At 34.3% G+C, this 22,443-nt stretch overlaps 1 protein-coding gene across 9 annotated transcripts in view; it reads right to left on the bottom strand.

Moving 5' to 3' along the window:
* PSPC1 (paraspeckle component 1) overlaps positions 1-22,443 on the bottom strand; it is a 64,426-nt gene that overhangs the window by 33,163 nt on the left and 8,820 nt on the right. For 7 of the 9 annotated variants that reach the window (XR_012627711.1, XR_012627710.1, XR_012627714.1 and 4 more), the window contains exons 5-6: positions 19,444-19,528; positions 18,398-18,506 (exon numbers count right to left, since the gene is read on the bottom strand). Coding sequence is in view for 2 of the 9 variants with exons in the window: in XM_074860107.1 (XP_074716208.1) it covers positions 18,398-18,506; positions 19,444-19,528 (194 nt within the window). In the remaining 7 variants the exon portion in view is untranslated. Of the gene's footprint in view, positions 1-17,687; positions 17,796-18,397; positions 18,507-19,443; positions 19,529-22,443 lie in introns of all 9 variants that reach the window. The other 2 variants (XR_012627715.1, XR_012627716.1) reach the window with 1 other exon arrangement.

The following is a 22,443-nucleotide window of genomic DNA, read 5'->3' as shown; positions in this document are numbered from 1 at the left end:
TATAGTATCAACATAAACTATGTAACATCCATTTATACTAAACAGACAAGTAACATGCCAAATAGATCCAGATTCAATTGATGCTCAGTTATCCAACAGCAAAAGAGTTCTGACATTACTGATCATGAACCACGGTCTGCTGTGAAACAATACTCAAAAGATAGTAGTACCCAGAGTGGCAAAAATCATGACTTAGGGGAAGAAGTACACCTATCACAGATAATTCCAAAGGGTTTTAGTATTACTGTTTACATCGAAAGGATGAAATAGAAACAAATTCACAGTTCAAAATAAAAACTAATGAAACACTGCAAAAAATTTTTTCTCGTGAATTTTCTGCAATGATGTTAACATTTATTATTACACTCTTGAGCGAACACAGATGTGCTGAGAATAAGCATATGCAAAACATTTACCTGATTCTGAAAATCATTCCACTTATGATTTAAGAGTGTAAGTCCAGATGCACTTTGAAACAATTCCATATACTAAGCAACTAAATCAGCCTTGCTAAAAGCAACCTTTAAACAGAAATACTATCAAATCAAAATACATTCATAGTTCTTTTATGGTTTCACAAAACTCCTTTTCCTTCAGTCATGTTTGGGATGCCAAACGCGAGTCTTCTATCTTCACATACTTAAAGCAGCAGACACCAATATTTGACAGAACAGAGCCAACTGTTCTGCAAAAATATCCTGGTATGGGACACTGTCATAAGATACATGACAAAAGGCTCTCAGGTCGAATTTGTTTCCAGTAACTTGTATTAACCTAGAAAATGTACTTAACATAAGAAGATTATACACTATTTTCAAAAGATATGGCTTAGTGTGGAAAGGAATAGTACGGGCTCGTAACTAAAAGGCTCGGGCAGGGTTTAAGGTCCAGCTATGAAAGGCCATTGATGAACACTAAGGACCTCTCCTTCTGACTGTAGAACCCACATTAAAACTTTGTAACAAAACATGCAACTACTTTATCAGACCTTTCACAGTAATGTCAACTGACCATTTAAGTAAAATCAGCAGCCCTATTAGGATCCATCATACCCACAAGTTGATACCAAAGAGTTAATCACAAAATCAGCATGCAGCCTTGTTGATACTAGTCTGCTTTTACACCTCAGCCCTGACATGAAGCAGCAGAAGGAAAAGTGGTATATCATCCCTAATGTTAATCCCTAGCCCAGCATGGTAGAAAAACACCATGGCTACCAGTTTACATTAATCAGACTGTGCGTGCACGAGTGCGTGCATATGTGAAAATAGGACGTGCCACAAATAGCTGTGAGATACTCTTTAGCTACAACAGAAAGTACCAGATTTCGAATTACTGCCCATAACTTACTTGATGCATTTCGGGTTCAACTGCAAGTTGGTGGGTTGGTTTTTTTTAAACAAGAAATGTGCTATATAAGGCAGGGACAAGTACAATACCAGCTAGATAAGAATGTTAAGTACAGAGCTATAAAGCTGTACTAGTTACTAGGACTTAATTTTCTTTGCAAAGGATAGAAGCATTGGCAAGTTATAACATATACTTTTTTTAAAAAGCACACTACACTTCCTAGCAATAAACCATTTTTTTCTCAGCTTGAAATGCTACCAGTCTTCAGTTAACAGTAAGTACAACAAAAGAGGGGTAGGAACCTGTAATTTTTATTATTTTTAGTCTAGTCTAACCTTTGTAACAAAAAACATGAAGTAATTATTTGCCATTTTGTAGCTTTAACTTTGGTGTTGAATTATTACCATTTAAAAACATTTCAGCTATAGACTCAAGATCCATAAATATGCCTTATGATCTCTGCTGCCTGTTAGTCTATCAACATGCCTACAAGAATTATTATTCCTACTGTTGTGTGTTCACAACTTAGCATGCTCTTTTGAATTTTCAGTACAGGGAAATTCTTCTATACTGTTAACATGGAATTAGAAAATTTAAGATAAATCCTATCAGAGAAAATACTTAATTTCAAATCTTAACTGACAGCATATATCATTAATTAAATGCTTGACATATTAAATATAAAAACATGTACTTTGATAATTTGCCAAAACCTGTATTTGCAGGAGTCCTGATGATAACAAAAATTCATTCCTATCCCACATGTCATGTCTTAGACAGCTATTTACTAGTGAGCATAAACAAACTACTGCAGGTAAATTAGGTTAGCTATTCCAGAGGTTTTGCGGAAAATATGACAGAGAAAGGAATACCAACAGGCAGCTATGACAGAGTAGCCGAACCAGTGCTGGTTGATATTCCAGCCCACCTGAGAGCTTCATTCTTGGATACTCAAGCCCTTTGCAGAACATAACAATGATAGCATTATCTTCTCAGAGCTTCTTTTCCTCACTATGTGACTGCCCATTCTTCTGTTGAGTAGCAGCCTGCTTCAGCCCCTTTCCTGAAGCCACTCATAACTACCCATAACAAGGAGTTAAAATTGAGCAGCAAAAGAGGAGGGCTAAGCTTTTACTAGAGAAATATGTAGGGAGGCGATTAAGAACCTCTGAAGTCACGCGGTACCTGGGAAAACAACTTAAACTGGAAGAGAACAAGAAAAATGGATGATACGCAATTATAGGGGGAAAAGAAAGCCGTAAGACAAAGAATGCGTAGTAAAGTGAAAATTCAACTTTGGGAAGATTTAAAAAAAAAAAAACCTACAACCAAAAACCAAAGGGAAGCAAAGAATAAATATCCCATTGTAAAAGTGTAACTGTTTACAAAACTCAAAAGAAAGCTTTCCAAATGACTTCTGTTGCAGGACTCTACTAAAATACTTCAGAACTCACTAAAGCAAGCAACCCTCAAGAAGGTCTCATCCATCTGAGTAATCTGCTTTTAGAAAAACTGCTATGATGGCAGTTATAACATACTTGCTAATTACTTCAGATACAAGAATTTAAAATTAGATTTCTTCACAATTCCATCTCATTTTAATGTCAACTGTAAAAAGTAGATCTACACAAAAATATTGAATACACCCAGTTTTCAAATTACATATATATTATACATTAACATAGTATGGATTGTACCCTTTTTACAAGTATAAGAAACAAGAATTCTAGAGCATTTAAGGTATATCATGTGCAACATTCTTAAACCTCAATCACCACTGATACCAGTAGTCTAAGTATACAGAGAACTGCCAAGACGATTCTTCCAAATTTTTTAAATATATTAGGGTATTTTTAAATTCACTCTATAAAACCATGAAACTGTTTTGAAAAGACACCTAAGAATTGATACAGGAGAATGTATCAGATGCAATTCCCTTCTCACACTGAAAATAAAAATACAAGTAGTCATAAAACTGAGGTTTTTTAACTGACAAACCAATACTACCTTTTTCCCAGAAACAGGCCTTACAATCGCAGCAACCCAAAGAAAGTAAAAAAATCTTGCCTTCAAAAGGTGCAAAATTCATAGTATGCAAAAATTATGGTATGGAATAAATATCACATGAAATATTTTAGAACAGCAAAAAGCAGGATATCAACAAAAATATGAAGAGAGCAGATCATACAGTTTTCTTCAAGCATTTGTGGCCAGGAGATGCACTTCCCAATTAACACAGGACTATTCACTCACCTTTCAGTTAAGAAATGGTGACCAAAATAAAACTAAGAAATAGCATCAAAAAAATGCTTTATCAAAAAAAAAGAACTCTTACCCCATAAACTTAAACTTGCACATTAAAATCCGAAACTTAATTAGCACTTTATCTAGGTGTTGTGCGTAGAGCAAAAATCACAGCCCTGTTGATTCTCACCTGTTTTCATTAACATGGAAACTGAACCCTATTCTCTAGCAGACTTTATATTTGTCAAAATAGGTATGACATTTCTGTTCCTCTTACTAGAATTCATTACTCCCTTCTAGAGTGATTTATTTCATTAAGTTCTTTCTAGAAAAGAAAAATTGCCGAAGGCCTCTCCAGGAGGCATAAGATCCTTAAACAAAATTTTAACTTGCTGAAAAGGTGCCTATATTTTAAAGACATAAATCATAAAAGTGATTAAAATTGCTAGTTTGGCAGTCAAAACTAGAATTTGGGGGATTACTTTTGATTGTGCATTATTTGGGGATTACTTTTGATTGTGCATTATTTGTCTTCCACAGAATATTCTACTATCTCACTTCAATGACTAGCTCACTGGAAGTTAAGCTGCGACCAATGAGTTGAAGTAATAAAAGCCTTCTCTTTCACCCACCCCTCTTGTCACCTTTCCCTCTTTGGTTTATCCATCAACTAAGATCTACATGTAAGATCCAAAAGTTACAATATCTAAAAATAGTTAATTTTATTCCATCACACACAGTAACAGTAAAGAATTTTAAATGAAAAATACTAATCTTCTGTCAAAACCTAAGATTTCTGTGTGTCCCCGAGCACTGCAACCTAAACCCAAGGCTAATCCCCTCTGAACTGGGTGTCATACTAAATGATAGCAGAGATCTCTTCCAGCCTAAACTATGCAAGAATTTTATGAACTGAATAGTTCATAGAATTCTTGCTCCCACCCAGGAGTTTGGAAAAAAGTAAGCTCTCTTACCTCACACAAAATTACACAAGCAAATACATTAAACTAGGTAACAACTAAAGTAAGTAGCTGTAACACATGTAGCATACAGAAAACTACACATCCCTATTTTTAAATAGGAAGTTTAATGAAAAGAATTTTCATTAGATTTAATGGCAGCCAACAGGACTCAGTCTTTGAGAAAAACATTCTAACAGGGTTAGAGCAGAGTTAAAGCCAATTTTCTCCTTGGTGACTCAAGTCATGAACAGAGAGTTGATGGAGAAGACTCACTAAGTTACACCATCAAAAAACCTAAACATTAAAAAAACTATCACATCAGTAAAACCAGGAATACATACTGCATGAAATATACGCGGATACATATATTCCAGTAAATGCTTCAAGTTCAAAAAACATTCCTAATGGTAGTAACAATAACAACTATAGCTGTTGACCAAAAAAAAAAAAATCTGATTTCTCTTATGGAAGAAATATTTATTAGTCCAGTGCATTTCTTAAATATTTCCATCGTTTCAGTAAGATTGAAAAGGAAGTATCAATGTTATTGAAACAGGGGAATATCTTTTAAAATTAATTAACAGCAAATGTATTTGGGAAAACCCTCCATGCACTACATCTTTGTCCTCTGCTTTCTGTTTTAGGAACAAACAAGAAAAGTGTTCATCTTCTGTGGGGACTTCACTCATTTCCCTTCTACATCTTTTGGAGAGCAGTCAGTTGCTGAGGGTAGTCCTCAGCATCTAAACCCCACAGAAAAAAAACAAACGCAATTAAAACAAGCTAAAAATATTTACTACTCTAAGCTGAACTTATTCTCTAAAAATACAAAAAAAAATTTTACCTCAGTGTTTTAAAATCACAGATGTACTGTAATAAAAAATAATCCTGAATTTATATTAATGTGCAAGACAGCTGCCACAGCATATTAAAAACATCAGTCTTAATATACCTTGTAACATATACTAGCATATTTTACACAGAAGTAATAAAGAATTGGGTAGGATAGTACTTCATTATACAACTGCATTAACTAAGTACTGAACTGAAAAGCCTCTCAGTACATCACCTAACACACATTAACACTGAAAAAGATGGAAATGGATTGCAGTTTTGTGTGTGTGAGAGAGAACGCACACACAGTCAACACTTCTGACAGATTTAGAAGACACTGTTTTCAAAAAGAAAGTTACATATTCCCTCAAATTCAGCTTTATTTTAATACCAGCCATTTCTGATCTTTACAAGATGGAAGATAGTTTAAGATCTTTCCTTCTTAGGTAACACTACCTTCTACTTCCCAAAACATGCAAGTTTTGGGTTTTTTTTCAGGAGAGTACACAGTGTTAAATAACTGTGATCCTCCCAGCATGTTTTGTTTTTTAAAGTCATCCTCCTACAGCTGGATGCAACACCCAATCTGAAGAAAAGCTGACTTACTTTCAATACATCAACCCTCACATGATGTTTAAGTCAGGTCTACACTGACAGTTTTTGAGAAGAAAGCAGTTTAATTGCACAAATATTACTCACATTACAAACACATTTAAGGGACACATCACTAATTAGCAACATTTAATAATCCCCTGAAAGAAAATACTATTTAATACAGAAGAGACAACCACTAGGCTAACCTAAAAGAAGCCCAGAGACCACACAGAGGCCCCTCAAATTTCAGAGCATCAAGAGACTGAAAGATCACAGAAATTGCAATGTATTTTTACTAAAAACTATAATGTAAATCTAATTGTACACATTAGTACTCAAAAAGACTGTCATCTATAGCAGCTGCAAAGTCTTATTAATGCAATCTGATTACAGATGTTGAAAACATTCAAGAATGAACAATCAGTATCCTCAAAAGATATTGCTGCAAGTAATCTTTTTTCCTAAGACTAGTTTCAATGTGACATGTAAAATTTTAAGTTTTCCTCAAAATCTAAGTCAAAGGACATTTCAGTACATTAACTTCCTGTTCTTGCATCTTGGCCATGAAAAATTCTATTTCATACTTTCCAAATATGACTGCTGTTTATTAGAGGCAGCAATACACATGTTCTTCTTTCCTTTGTAATGCAGAAGAACCATCATCTTATCTACCAGATTCTACTTGCATTCCAGGTGCCCTTTTCTCTTATCTTTTTTTAAATCCAAAATGGTTTACTTAATTCCACCTCTAAGAAAGCAAACCTGTGACATCCTGCAGAAGATGAGTATATACTTACATAATCAAAAAGTAAAACTGGATTAAAAAAACATATTTTCTTTTTATATAGTACAGACAAAAACGCCACCATTGAAAGAGGAAAGTAAATTTCCTTTTCACAACACAAAAGACTCCCAAACACTCCTGCTACCCATCAAGCTCCATATGGCACACTGAGCTTGTTCCAGCCTGGAAATTTATTTCAGCTACTACTTCAAAATTATCAAACGGAAAACTAAAAAAATCTTGTGAAAAATACTGATGCAAGAAGGCAAGTTATGAGCTGGTTGAAGTTCTTCCAAGAAAAAAAATCAGCTGAAAATGGCTAATACTGTAGAGTGAAGCCTGTCCGCAGTGAAGAGTCACTCTCAGCATAATTGTTAAAATACTGTCAAAAAAAAATTTTTTTTTTTTCCAAACTTTGTGTGGGGTAGAAAGTAAACTAGATTAGGAAAACAGTCCAAAACAATTACAACTGTTATATAAGAGAGGTTTTTTCTCACTCTTATGTTATGAGAAGCAGAAAATAACCACTGTTCTGAACTATAGGAATAAGGCAAATGAACTAGGAAAGACAAATTAAATCAAAAATTATAGGAAAAAAATGTGAATAATCATTACTGGTCTTCATCACAGAACAAGGGAACAAAAGAATACTTACTGTCAGCCAGAAAAGGCAGTAGGATAAACCTTCATGAATGGACACTTTAAGAGTCACTGATTTGGATGCAGAGATATTCACTGATCTTCAATATTAAAAACTGGCCATCACTACTACAGAAGTGTCTACAAGCCCACAGAGATTTTTCTGAATGTCTTTATCTAGTGACCTTAAACACTAAACTTGAGAATTGCAATCTTTTACAGAAACTACCTGGAAGTCAGTAACTTGAATAAAAGCATGAATGAATGTATTTTTGTAAAAAAGCTTATGTGCTTTTAAAAGATCTTTTATCACATAAGCTACTACAGCTTCATTTTACATGGAACTCATACTTTCAGAATGCTGTATTACAGGCCAAAAATTCAAATGACAATCTAACTTGTTAACAAAAAAGAAACTAGTCTAACATAAGCCAAAATTTACCATAGTACCTACTGTGCTGATTATAGAACTTTGCTCCCTATTGAAATTTATGTCTTTTCTGCTTATTTTGTCTTGTAGTTACTTGCTACTTCTCCGAATTTTAATATTGCATTTAAAACGCTGCATTAATATACCATTATTTCCGAGGGTTTTCCCCACCTCTCCCAATTCATTTGTTATAATACAGTAAAATACTGTATATACAACATCTACAGAATAAAACTGACTAAAAATGTCCCTCAAAACTTGTGGAAAATGTCACTGACCAGCCAAAAAATTAATGTATACATAAGGTAAAATCTGGCCCCACACAAATGACATATAAACAGTAGCTAGGAAAAAAAATCAAAATATTTTCATTCTATGACTCTATTCAATAATCTTTACATCATCTGTTCAGGTAAAGGAAAATTCTGCCATGTCCCTTCACTGACTATGGCTACACAGATGAAGCACTCTCAAAGGATTTAACTGCAAAGACTTTTTTTTTTTTTTCCCTGAACGCCATCGCTGTTGACCATTTGAGAGCAAACAGGAACAGAGGTATTCTGTCGAAATACAACTAACACTCACAAGGAAGGTAAAATTCTGCTTCTCAAATATTTTAAGGTAAAATTCTGACATAATTTTTCATAAGACAAAGTTGCTTACAGAAGGTAATCACTTTAACAGATCTGGAAACCGTTTAAAAAAAAGAAAGGAAGATATCTGTATATTAACTCTCCTAATAGCAGCTTCCTCATCAGAACATTCTGTCAATTAATTTGGTTCCACCAGAGTTAAGAGCCACTTGAAATCCATGGAACCAATATATAAAAACACTTCTATTAGCTTCATTTTTTGAACAACAGTAATGAAATTGAAAACACAAATAACTGCTGAACATAATGCAAGTATTTTTTCATTTGTCATCAATTTAAGTCACTTAACTGTTTACTTACCTGCAAAACTACTTTCTGAAAGCAATATCCACTGTATCTCCAAGTTCACAATTAATACATGTAATATAATAACATTCACACTATATACACATCTTCAGAGGCATATTAGGGAATTTTATGCTGCAGCTTAGAAGTAATCTGGTTTTATTTTAGTTTTAAAAATGGCATGAGAGTAGCTAAGTATCAAAACACATCCATGGGGGCATGGAGGATACCTTACTTTCACAGAACAAGTTGCAAATTTAAGATGCGCTCCACAATTCACCCTGGTGGGTGTGGAGTTGAAGGCCTGTAACTGGTAATGAAGTCTGGGTAACTGGACCATCATGCAGAAATACAATAAAAGTATTTAACTGAAAATTGTGTTACAACATTTGGGAGATCTAAAATGCAGCATTGTTTTAAGTTTTCCTTGCACAGGAAATAAATCTAGGCAAATATTAAAACAGAGTGAACACTGGACGGATTGAAAACAAGAGTTTTCCCCAAATGCAATATCAAGGATGAGATTAATTGAAAGTCATCAATGTTTACCAAGAATATCCTTTATCATGAAGCATTTACATAAAAATCCAACTAATTCTTAATTGGAATGTTGAATATAACATTGCAAAATTAACTTTGAACACTTTAAAAGCAGCACTAGTTATAGCCACAGTATGATAAATACGATTCTTTGCCAGACTTTTGTATTAACAATTTTTCCTCACCAAGTAGATATTATATATGCTAAGTTGTAATAAAAAAAAAAAAAAGAAAAATCTGATTGTAGTTGCTATCCCATAACTGATCTGAGTTACCAAGTAATTAGAATATGCAAGTATTTCCCAAAAGGAAGAAGAAAGCCAAAGTTTTCCATTGCTACAGAGGTCCTGTAGGAGAAACTTCTAACAAACACATGCAGTCTTTTATGCATGTTACAAACATTGCTTACAATCACAATAGTTCAATGTTTAAGATTTCCCCAACAAAGTTCTGGCCTGTCCACACATACTTAAACATACAAAACATAAACAAACAAGTGTCAGTGAAACTTTCTGGCATGAAACCAGGCTCCATCGTTTTCCAGCTAGAACTTTTATAGAACCTGGAGGCCATTTACTGTAGAACAGGAGCAAGATGAGGTAGATTTGAATGAAGACAGATGCTTATCATTTGAATAAACAGAGTTCTGACTGAGGAAAACAATATACATTGTACCAGGCAGTTCTGGTGTTTTAATCAAAAGTTTAAGAAACTGGTCATCTGAACAAATCCAAATGGATTAAGAAAATTGCTTTCTAATTAAATCCCCTGACCCAAGTCCGTACACAGTAACTCTTGAGCTACAGTGACTGCTTTCATCAAAAGATATCTAACAAAAACTACTACTATTTTATACTATAGACACAAAGGTCAGAATCACATTAGGGACACAATGGCCATCACAATGAATAGGGACAAACAAGAATAGCTGGTCCTTACCTAAAGAACATACAAGTTCCCCTATAAACAAACGTTTAATAATTCAGAAAGGGCAGAGGGGAAACAAACACAAAGACTCCATAAGTAAATCAAATTTTTAAATTATTATAAAAAACAGCACTATATACAGAAGAGAAACAAAGCCCCAAGAACCTAATTTTGACATTATATTGTCTTTTTCAGATCTTTTGTATTAATACATTTGGAAGAGACACCAGCTAAAACTGCCACAAGTGTATCAACAAAACTGCACTCAGTAACATGAGTAAAAGCAGTGTGCTTCATGCCATGTACAAAACAAAACTAACACAAATACCCTTTCATTCTACTACACAACGCTAAGCCTAAATTAGTGAGCCATTAGCCACTGCAGTAAATCATAATGGGCACAGACATTTTAGTAAGGCCTGTAGCAACAGGACAAGGGGTAATGGTTTTAAACTAAAAGAGGGTAGATTCAGAGTAGATATAACAAATTTTTTACAATGAGGGTGGTGAAACACTGGAACAGGTTGCCCAGAGGTGGTAGATGCCTCATCCCTGGAAACATTCAAGGTCAGGTCAGATGGGGCTCCAAGCAACCTGATCTAGTGGAAGATATTCCTGCTCATTGCAGCAGTATTGGGCTAGGTAACCTTTAAAAGTCCCTTCCAACCCAAACTATTCTATAATATTCAGGAAGAACATCTTCTAATTGTAAACCTTAAATTTATTTAATTGACTCTTTAAATGTTACCTTCTATCAACCAAAATATTAAAGTCCTCATCCGAACAGTTACAAAACAGCTTTACAGAAACTCTCCTCATAGCTTTTTCCAAAAAACACTACCTATTAAAAACGCTAATTCATCTAACAATAACACCTAATCTCTGGAAAATTAAAGTGGAACCTAAAGAAAGGTTTGATGGAAGACAAAAATAACAGACTTAAATTCCATATTCCTCATGGAATATTTAATAACCCAAAACAAGAATTAGCTCTGGTAATGAGATAAACCTACTTGATGCCTACACTACAGAAAAGAGGCTTGTGAAATGTTCATGAGAAAAACCCTAATATTTAAAAATAGCATTTAGCCTGGTATCGAAAGACAGGCAACCTAAAACAAGTTAATTTCTATGTCTCAGCTTACTGCAATACCACTACAAAAATTTTCAACTCCATGAGAGCTACTGAAGCAAAATGTTAAGAGGCTAAGCAAAAGGTCAGAGGTGTACTGCTCATACTAAGAAAAAACCTACTCAGAAGGCACTGCCTCTAGACAGAGAAACCAGATCTATAAACAAGCTTTCCTCACACTAAGCAACAGATCCATTAACAGGTTTCCTCACATCACAAAACACTATTTCTACAGAAATTTCACTTATTGCTTCTTGGGTGGTTTATTCTTTCTTTAAACACAGACCCTTTGAATAAAGACAAACTTTTCTAAGCAGAGGAACTTATTTTGGCTGAAAGTCTCAATGCCACCAAGTAATGTATCAGGATTTATACAGGTGGATGAGTCCAAAATAGGTACCAAGAAGACAACTGAAACTGAAAATTAGTTTCTTCTTAGTCTGGGTAAGTATGTGTACAAACTCCAAGTCAAACTTAACTCCAGTAGCTGAGGAAGAAAAAATGAAAATTATTAGGGCAAACATTAATTTTAGCTTCTTCAAAACATGTAGGGCATTTATCAAACACATTAACAAATGATTTTTCTAAATTATTTATAAAAACCTCATTCTTACTCATCAGAAGATGAAAAGCTGAAGAACTCAGTAGCTGAGGAACTTAGGTAAGTAGATTTTTTTTTAAACTTGTGAGCAGTAACAATTTTCAGAAATTATATTAAAGATATGGAATATAGACTCATTACATCTGCTCTTTAATAGATTTTTTAATTTTTATCTGTAAACCCCATGAAATCAGAGAAGCTAAGTACACAAATGGAGTATTCTATAAAAAAGTACACCAGATGCCTTTGAAGTCTTTCCATTAATAATTGAACAAAAATGGCATCTGCTAAAGCTGAGGGCTCATGAAACACTAAGACTGATAACAACTGATGTTATTTTGCGATTGCATATGAAGCATCTGAAAAGTGTCCTTTTAGTTTCTTGATCCATCAGTCTTACTGAAAGAAAATTAAGTTATAAACAAAACCAGATAATCTAAAGAACATGGATGAAAAAATTCCTTGTCAGTTACTGTAGAAGAGAACAAATCTTGGAATGCTTAAATGCAGTACTGCAACACCCAAATTCATACTGGATATTTATGCACATTTGACTGCACATTAAGGAAGAAAATTTCTTCTGTTTGTAAATTTACAAAATTGCAAAGTTCTAAAACACTTTGTGCAAACATTAGAAGATTATAGCAACAAAGTAAAAGATTTTAGTCTCCTAAATATCTATAACATAACACAAGGAAAATTTATCACATTACCCTAAACATTCACAGTTCACACATACTGAAATACGTTATAAATTAAATGTAACACTGTAATGATTATTTGCTCCATTACTGAAAAATTACCTTAAGTAACATGATCCTTGATACACATAAAAACATAATATAGAAAGTCAATCATGAACTATCCTAAAATGGTCATGACATACTTACAACCAAAAAATATCTTATTCCACAAATAGCTTCAGTTTACGTATACAAACATATGTTACAAAAAGATGGCTGAAGTTCTGCATTGATTTTTTTGCAATGCCTTTTCATACCAAAAGCAGGTATGACAGTTAAAATAGTTTTTCTATCTGGCAATGTAATTAATGGCTGAAAATAATTTATGTAGTTTCTGAAAATAATGCAATGTGAATATTTTAAGATCTATTAAAGAATTATTATTCTCACCTAAAGTACCAAATTTAGTATCTAAAACACTAAGGAACAGAAGAAATGCAAGATTTAAGTATCTGTCTGCTGATACATATCACTGCAATCCTGCAAAAAATAAAAACCATTTAGTGCTACTGCCAAAACTAAGACCACCCACAAAAACACAAACTATGTATTTATACGGTGCTTACTCAAAGACTTAGCCTATGTTGCTTTATGCATAGGAATAAGCTTCATCTCTGAAGTAAAAACACTGCCAAGAAAGCAGGAATGTTTTGTCAGGTTGGTTTTTTTAGCTCTACATTTAATGATCTGTGTTTCTTCAAGATAGTTTTACCTTAAAAGACTTTTAAGGCGTCAAACATGAACTACTTCTTCCACGAATATGTATGTTGGATTGCAATAAGGAGGTAATTAATCTCTCCCAACCAAGCTCTACAAAAGAGCTTTTATAAAGCTGCTTAGCTTTATAGCAGTTTGTTAAGAAACAGAGACTTTATTCATACAACCTCACAAAACTTCATCATCAGCTTCATTAAGTACACTAGGCTGTCAAGATAAAATAACCAAAATTTATTAGTAGAAGGAAACAAATTAAATTTTAAGAGATCCATGGAAATTTTTTATTAATTTATTTATTGGAAATCTGCCTTAGCTTAGTTTAGTTTTGAATAAGGTAGGAAGCAATTCTGCATTCAGTGAAAATTCAAAATTTCTTATATGTCTGGGGCTTTTGAGCATAATGGAATTGGAAGACAGGAAAAAAAAATTTATTCACTTAAGAGCCAAGAAGTGCAAAAAAACTATTCCTAGACTTTTAAAAAAAGTGTTTACTACTTAAATTGCAAGTGAATGTAGAAGTGAGGGATAAGAAATGGGAAGCTTCATTTATAAACCACTCCAAAGGACAAAACTCTTAGAATGAAGACTAAATATGTGGGGAGTTTTCCAATCAAGTTTCTGGCAGTCCTGAAGCTATAAACTTTGTTGTTGTTTTGGGATGTGCTTTTTTATTCCCTTGCTCTCATCTGTCTTACAGCTTTTGATCCAAGTCCACTCCAATCTCTGCTGTTGAGGCAATCTCCACTGCTTTAGCGGCTGCTACTTAATGCATTAATGCTAATACTTACATACTTGAGCAGCAGTGCTTCTGTATAAGAAAAATTAAAGGAAAGCAAAACATCTAGAAATAATTCTTGAACAGACTAGGAGATAAAAAGAAGTTAAGTACTTAATATACAAAGTCTTACATGAAAGAACAGCAAGCATTCAGGAGTTGAAACTGATGAACTCTCAAGTTCCTTACATATGCAAGTTACATTTGAAAACCATAGAGTTTCCTTGAAGGGAAGAGGACAAGGACATCCAAAAATCTCAGCTCCCTCTTTAAACCATCAGCAAGAAGAGCAGTAAGCTGTAGACCAGTACCACAGCTATTGTTTCATTAAGTACAATACCCAACCGACACTACTTTGCAGTGTTACTATAGAATTAAATCTGTGCACCATAGAGCTAAGACTAGAACTCCTACACATTTTGGTCTGTTTTGTAGACACATGAAAACATTTAATACACTAAACCAAATCACTCTCTCTTCACTCTTTTAAGTTGGTGACATGAATAAAATTAGTTCCTAGAACTGGAATTATTTGGTAAAAAGGTTCTGAGATTTAACAATGTAAATCTATGGAAGCCATCCACAATTGCACAGTAACCACTGCAGTTTGAATAATTCATGTATTACTAGCATTTAGAAGTACTGTATTTTTTAAAAAAAAGAGTTGTGCTGCTGCAAAATAAAATATTGCTTCCAATCACCATCAGCAAGCTCCTCTTTCAGCAAGAAATATGTATGCAAAATAAAAATTAGCACAATATTACAGGAAAACGAGTTTCCTGATTAAGCTATCATGAAAGTAGAATGCATAGATACGGAGCTGTAACAGCAGGTTTCAACTAACTGACTTTCACAAAGCAAGGGAAAAATCCTAACCAATACAAAAGTGTTTCTCAATAACTTATCTACTAGAGATCATACAACTAGACCAAGAAATTGTTTAGACATTACTAGGCTACCCATTAGATTAACAATCAATGCAATCAAACTTTTCATGTACAACATCACCATAAACAAGAACGCTTCAGGAAGATAAATCCCCACACAGAAAATATTTTTATCATCTGTGACTAAATGAAGTAACTGGTAACTGCATTAAACTTGATTACAAGATGTTTTTCAAAATCAGTTATACTGAAAAATCAAAGTTTAACAAGTTCAGGAAAAGATACAGGAAGAAACTTTAAAGAGGAAAGCCTAATACTGCAGCCTTATATGAGAGGTCCCAATTCTGGTCATCATCGCACTTACCATTTATGTCCTTCTTTTATACTGAACAGTAAAAAGGGATAGGATATAAGTGAAGGAAGCTTACTTTTCAAAGCTTTTAAGAAACAAAAAAAAAGGATTAGAAACAATTATTATTTTCCTTCTAAATACATGGTTGGCAGAAGACTTTAATATATTATGAAGATTACGCCAAAAGTTTACCAAGACCTGATTTTGGTAAAAACTATCCACCAGTATCATAGAATGCAATTTTCACCAAGAGACAACTTTTAAACTCTTAAAAGAGGTAATAACTTTTTTCAGTGCATGTACAATGGTAATCTGAGACCATAAGTAATTACCAGATGGAGCCTGTTCACAGTAAACAAGTATTAGTAAGAATAAATCAAAAAAAATTTAGTTGTATAGGAAATTCTACTAAGTTGAAAAAAGATCTGATGTATCATTTTGCAATCTTCAGATAAGGTTTACAATCCTTCTCTGCTGCAAAATGCAAAGGCTTTTTCAACTCCCATTCACACTGTAAAACTTAAGTACAGTTATCTGAAGACATGTTATAATGAACGCCTATAAAATGCTAGGCCATGCCTAGTTACGTAGCTGCCCTTACTAGAAACAGTTGCTAAAGAAAGTCAATACATCACTTCCAGTTTTGTTTCAATTCTTCCTCTTTTAAAGTTCAAAGGACATTAGAAGTAAAATGTAAGTCAACATGACCAGAACACTAGTCTGAAGACTAGAGAAAACACTTTTTAAAAATAATTGTATGTGCCACTTCAACTTCACATGACATTAAAAAAAACCACCTGGACTATATATTCCTTTACATAACTTATAACCCTTTTGGTAAGGTTGTCACTGCACAGCTACATCTATATATTCTTGCAGTGTATTAATTAGTTCCAGATGAACACACAATTCCAGTAATGCAACTCAGTGGGAAAGCTACACTCTTGAAAAGCATTCTTCCACCTCTCTCTACCTTTCCCCCTCAAAAAATTTTATCATATAGAAGTTATAAAAAATTATGCATGTGATTGAAGTGCTTTCCATCTGAACCATTCCTCTTCCCTTCTTATGCTACATTTTTACCATGTAATTTGAACAGTTTCTATTCACACAGAGTTCGGAATTTAAAGATGTGGATAAGCACGAGGATGGCCAAACTGTGGCAAGCAGTTCAAGCACAGAGGCTAAGTAACACTACCTCAAGACAGCTGCAAGAAGAAAACCAGTAGAGGTTGCTGTGGCCAACATTATCTAGTTTTCCCCAGCACCCCAAGCTGCAGGACATAGGCCACAATCTCCTACCAGCAATGGAATCTGAAGGAACTACTTCCACCTCAAGTCAGTGTTGGCTCCCCAGCTTCCCCTTCCTGCAGCAAGTAGCATGAGTCTGGCAGATCAGCCACAGGAGGATTTTGACAGGTAGCTTATAGGGTCATAAAGTCAGACCACCCCAAAAGACACTACATGAAGATATTATGGTGAAATGAAATTTTGTATTTGGCATTACCACAATCAATAAATGCTATTTCTAAATTACATCAGACAATTGTTATATGCTACTTCACCAAGTATAATAATATGTGGGAACACACTAAAGGACATCATGAGTTTTGAATTCTTGATCTTCATCACCCCAAAGAAAAGACATGCTGAAAAGCAGTTTTCTTTTACAGTGTGAGCACATACGGAAATAAATGATTGATTGTTTCCTGCTGCAAGTTTCTCCAAATACAATCAGGAAAATCAACTGATAGCTGTTAGTAACATCAAAGGAACAACTTTGCTTCCTCCTCATCTTTACTAAAAACACTAAGGGGCAGAGGACAGGAAAAAAGGTGTCCTGCTGCAAAGAGGCAATCTCTTATTTTCTAACTTCTTTTAGGATGTCTCAAAACATACAGAATATATTCTTCTCAACCCTACAGAAAAATGTTATGGTATAGAATGCAAAATAGTTATTTCTTTGACAAAACGGAAAATCAGAAAGTAGCTGAAAAACCAGCAGTTTATTTTTCATTTATGTTATCAAGTTGTACCTATGAAGGGGACCAAAATTCCCTCCTGCAGACTACAGTTGTTATAATGTAAAAGAGCACTGGGTGCATCGCTTATTTATTGCTTCCTCACTAAGAATAGCTGTAACAGTAAAAGGTACCCTTCTCACACAAATCTAAAGCATTCACAATACAGGTTGCGTTTATTTAACTGCTTTGTTTGGTAGAAAAAAAAAAATCATACCCTTGACCATGATAGATCACCATGAAAATTTAGAAGCTGACTCCACTGATACCACCATTTTGCTAGTCCTGCAGGATGAGTCTTCAGAGGCAGAACACACCTAAATTACTAATATAAATAATGTAGAAATTATAGCAGAGGACAATTTTTTTTTCCACCTTTATAATGTTTTGGTCTCCTTTAGTAAAGATTCCTCATCTAGTTTTACAGTAGGGACAAAGAGGGAAGTGATTTTAGGCTCCATATGAAGTTAACACCACCCATTTTGTTTCTGAAGTATATTATTCTTAGTAAGTTAAGCATAAACCAAAACAAGCAATTCAAATAAGCTTAACAGCCTGAACTGGTTTAAAATTTAAACCTTCAGTCAAACTAGGGTACCTCATGGAAACATCATTTATTCCCATGACCTCCCACTTATAAAAATTCTGTTATTTTATTGGAAAAAATCATTTCCCAAATAAAAAAGGCAAATTATTATCGGAACACCTTCATTTAAGTGTTACATCATCAGCTTGTAGGAAAAATAACAATGATGCCACTGTACAAGAGAGTAACTACACTACTAAATTTGTACCACTCATGAGAACAATGGAATACTGAAGGAAAAACAGTAAACAAGAAGGCGGCAGCTCAACAGCTAGTATATAAAAATATTACAATAAAAAATTATTTTACAATTTGGACTTTTGTCATAGACTATTACTTACATTGTCCATGAAATTTGGCTTAAATCCTCCCTCTTGCTGTCGTCGCAATTCCTCCTGTTCCCTCTGGCGTAGCATCTCTTCTTCACGTCGCCGATGTTCTTCTTCATGTCTAGAATATTTTTCAAAAAATATGTCAACTTAGACTTGACCTGTTCAGGCTTGTAATTGGTCTCAGGAGATAAGATCAAGTAAGACACTAATCTACTCCATCTGATGGGTCTGAATATTACTGAAGGTTTTTTAGGTTTTGGGGTTTTTTTAACTGGAATACAGGTAATTACAATACCAGGACATTCTATACCTGTTCTTCCTGCTACATACTGGTAAGCAGGTTAAAATACTCCAGTTTTTAAAAAGTCACTACAGATTAAAACATTTCAATACTGCCAAAAGATACATTTTTAACTCTGAAAGGTGTTTGCGTTTTGTGCTCTAATCTACATTTCTTGTGATATTTAACATAAAAAGTATAAACTCAATCAACACAATGATACGACTATTTTCTTAAATTTAGCAGAGGCAGGAAAGCAAATACTTGTATGAATTAGATGTTAAAGGAAAAACTGTTCACAACATAGCATAGTATCATGTGAAAATCCCCTCAAAAATCTCAAGACTATAAATTTGCAATGCTACTATTCCACATGCAGATCACCTGTCCATGAATCTCTGAAGCACATCCATATCTATTACAGCTATGCTACAGTCACAAGGTTAAAATAAATATGAAAAAAAAAATTCTGTTAAGACATTTCTATGCTATTTAGAAAGCTAAAAAATTTACAGTGGAAATAGTAGAGCTGAAATAAATGAAAAAAATTCAGAAAATACTTGAAGCTGTTCTTATATATTAGCATAAGTGATCACTTTTCTGTTCAAGAATATTAACAGAAACATCACACATTATGCTTTTGAAAAGCAACTTTTTAGCAGCAAGCAAATTTGTATTTGATATCAAAAGCAGGCTCTACAAGCTAGAGTATCTGTATTCGCACAGGCCTATAGCAGCTGCATGCCACACCTTTGCACAGTAGAAGACAAAATACCTCAATTGTATCTGCTTGCGTTTTTGAAGTTCTTGATTTCGAAGTTCTTCCAAACGCCTCAATTCTTCTTGACGTCGCATAAGATCTAACAGGAGTAAAAACGTAATAAAGATAAAAGCTTCCAATCAACAGTGTGGCAACACACAAGATTGCTATTACTGTCAGATTACAGTTCTAACATTCAATTTTTAAAGAAATTTCTCAACATGAGTAACTAGTTTCTTTCCATAAAGCTAAGTCTAGTATATGAAAAAACACACTGGATCCACAGCTCACAAACATGGAAAGGTACAGGACTAGCAAAGCCTCCAATTCAGGTTATGAAAACAAATCTGAAGCCCTCAAACAAAAAGGAGAAAAAACCTCTCAATCTCTTAAATCACATCCTGGTTTTACATCTAGAGCAAGGCATCAGTTTTCTCACAATGCTGTGTACTGCTGAAGTCACACCAGCAAGAAAACTACTACAATACATACAGGCTTATACTTTCCACTATCTATTGCAGACCACTGCATGGCACACATCAGAAAAAAGTGCTGTGAACTCCACGTGCATGTAATCCAAGCCTCCGTAGAGATTTACCTCTTACCAGGACTCTGCTTCCAGCAACTTACAAGTCATCTTTTAACACTTCCAGAAAGGAACAGCTACCCTCTTAAAAAGCCCTTTATATGCTCTTAAAAAGCAGAGCACAAGTAATAGTAATTACTTTTGCTTTACTAGTTTCTGACCAGTGACATTATTGATTTCGGCCTGGCAAATTATGCTTTCTTCAATGAATATTAATTCTATCTTTTGTTAGAAAGCAGTTGTTTGCCTTTTCTATCTTCACATGACATTATTTATAGTCACCATGAGGTCTTTTATGCTTTAGTTCAACTACTACACACATTTCTCTACGCACTTCTTAACTATACTAATTAAAGCACCTTTTTAGCTATGCAAATCACTCTCCTCAAACTTGCATCAACATATATTATTACAGCTTAACCTTTTACTTTAATATCCAAAACCAACTACAATGACCAGTACATTTCAGCAAAATATCATGTATTTGTTTTCTTTTCTAATAAAGAAGATTATCAGATTTTTACTCTCACAGCATCCTTATTGACATTAGAAGTCCTTTCTCAAGCACATTTTGCAGGCTTGCTTTTCCAATCTCTTCTGCAAAATTAACACATTTCACACTTCAATAGAGTATGATTACATTGAAGATGCACTCAAATCACAAAGTCTGAGGACTGCTTCTTTCCAACTGTGCTTGACATAGAAGGCTTGGCCACTGCTATACTGATACTCAGGGAGAGCCACAAGTACACTTTTTTCTTTAGATTATTTCACAGTAAGGGGCACTTTTTTCTTTTAAAATTAACCTTTAGGTTGTTTTGGGGTATTACTGAGATCAAGAACTGACCCATTCTATGCTCAATATTGTCCACTGTGGGAAAAGATGTTTCCTTTTCAGCTCTTAGTTCTTTCAAATTTAAGTAGCATTCCCTTTTTCTTGTGTTAAGACACTAGCATAGGATTTCCTATTTTCTCTCTACCACTAATTGCTACCAATTTATCATTTTCTCCCCTTTATTCTTAAGGTGTAGAATCCTACTTCTTCCAGTGTCCTCGTAATTTTTTTCCACAGCATAGTTCTGACTATTGCCTTTCCTCAAATTGTTAGTATTTTAAAGTTCAACATATCAATATATGATCCAGCACCATTTGACAATAGCAGAATCTTGGCACAAAGGCTTACTAGCCAGACGAAAGTATAGATCTACAGATCCGGGCTGCACACAGAGCCATTGATACGCTGCAATGATGGCAATTCTGGACTGACATATGCTGGACACAGGCCCTTTCTCTGAATAGAAAAATCCTGCACTAAAGCAGTTGTTAAAAATACAGAAAGCATTATTACTAGCTTCTGTGCTTTCTTGTGCTTAAAAAAGGGCAAGGTCTTCGTTTTATCCTCAACCTTCCGCAGAGTAGAGGGCAGAAGGTGAAAGTGTACTCTCACCTCAGAAGTTAATCATACAAGCAGGAATACCAAGTCCAAAAAGATTTTTCAGTTGTTGTAGCTGCTGATTTTACAGGTTCTAAAAATGGAAAATAAACGGCCAGCTTCCATGTAACAGATAATGAAGCTTCTGGTTAAATTCAGTCACATTTTCCAGAATTTTCATAAACTATTTAACCACCATTATGAGAGAATATTTACAAAAATCTGAAGCGTACCACCAATATGCAGATCAGAAGCATCATGGCAATTTACTTACACATGAAAACACGTGTTCTGCTTTATAAATTACTTCTGACTCAATCTGTCAAAACATGACACTTAAAAGTGAAAAGTTACACATATCAAAAGAATGAAGTCTACCTTCAGTATTAATACCACACCACAAAAACCCAAATACTTAAGCCAACACGTTCAAGTCCTACTAACTCTCCTAAAGCAAATTCTATAAAACCTTCACCCTCAGGAGTATATACTCTAGTAAGCTCACCCTTCCCACCTTCTTTGTAGCTCCTGAAATTAATAGATTTCATTTCCTATTTCAGAAAAACTACTTCAATACACCTTTAAATCTGTAGTTTGTGCATCAGGTATACAGAAATATTAATTCTAGGTTCTGGTGCCTCAAAAGTTTCATCACACCCTTCTTAAAAACCTGTGATGCAATCTCATTAATGTAATTAATATTCTTGGCATGATCTGAACTTATACCCAGAGACACTGTTCAGACCAAGACTTAGAAGCAGCTAATGTCTGAAGATAAATAAAAGAGAAAAAAACACCTTATTTTCATACACACTGAAGCTGGAGGCAAAATTAAAACAGAAGGAATGTTTACTAGCCCCTAGAGCTTTGCAAACATCAGCAGGTGAATAGCCAGAAATCTAATAATCTGAACAAAATTCCAAGTTATTTGGTACCAAAGACAAGTACTCTGTTAACCAAATGGGGAAGGAAAAACCCCCTTCCCACACTAACAAAA

The sequence above is a fragment of the Strix uralensis genome, chromosome 2, assembly GCF_047716275.1.
Source record: "Strix uralensis isolate ZFMK-TIS-50842 chromosome 2, bStrUra1, whole genome shotgun sequence".
Taxonomy (NCBI): domain Eukaryota; kingdom Metazoa; phylum Chordata; class Aves; order Strigiformes; family Strigidae; genus Strix; species Strix uralensis.
This window is presented reverse-complemented; position numbering and strand designations above follow the sequence as displayed.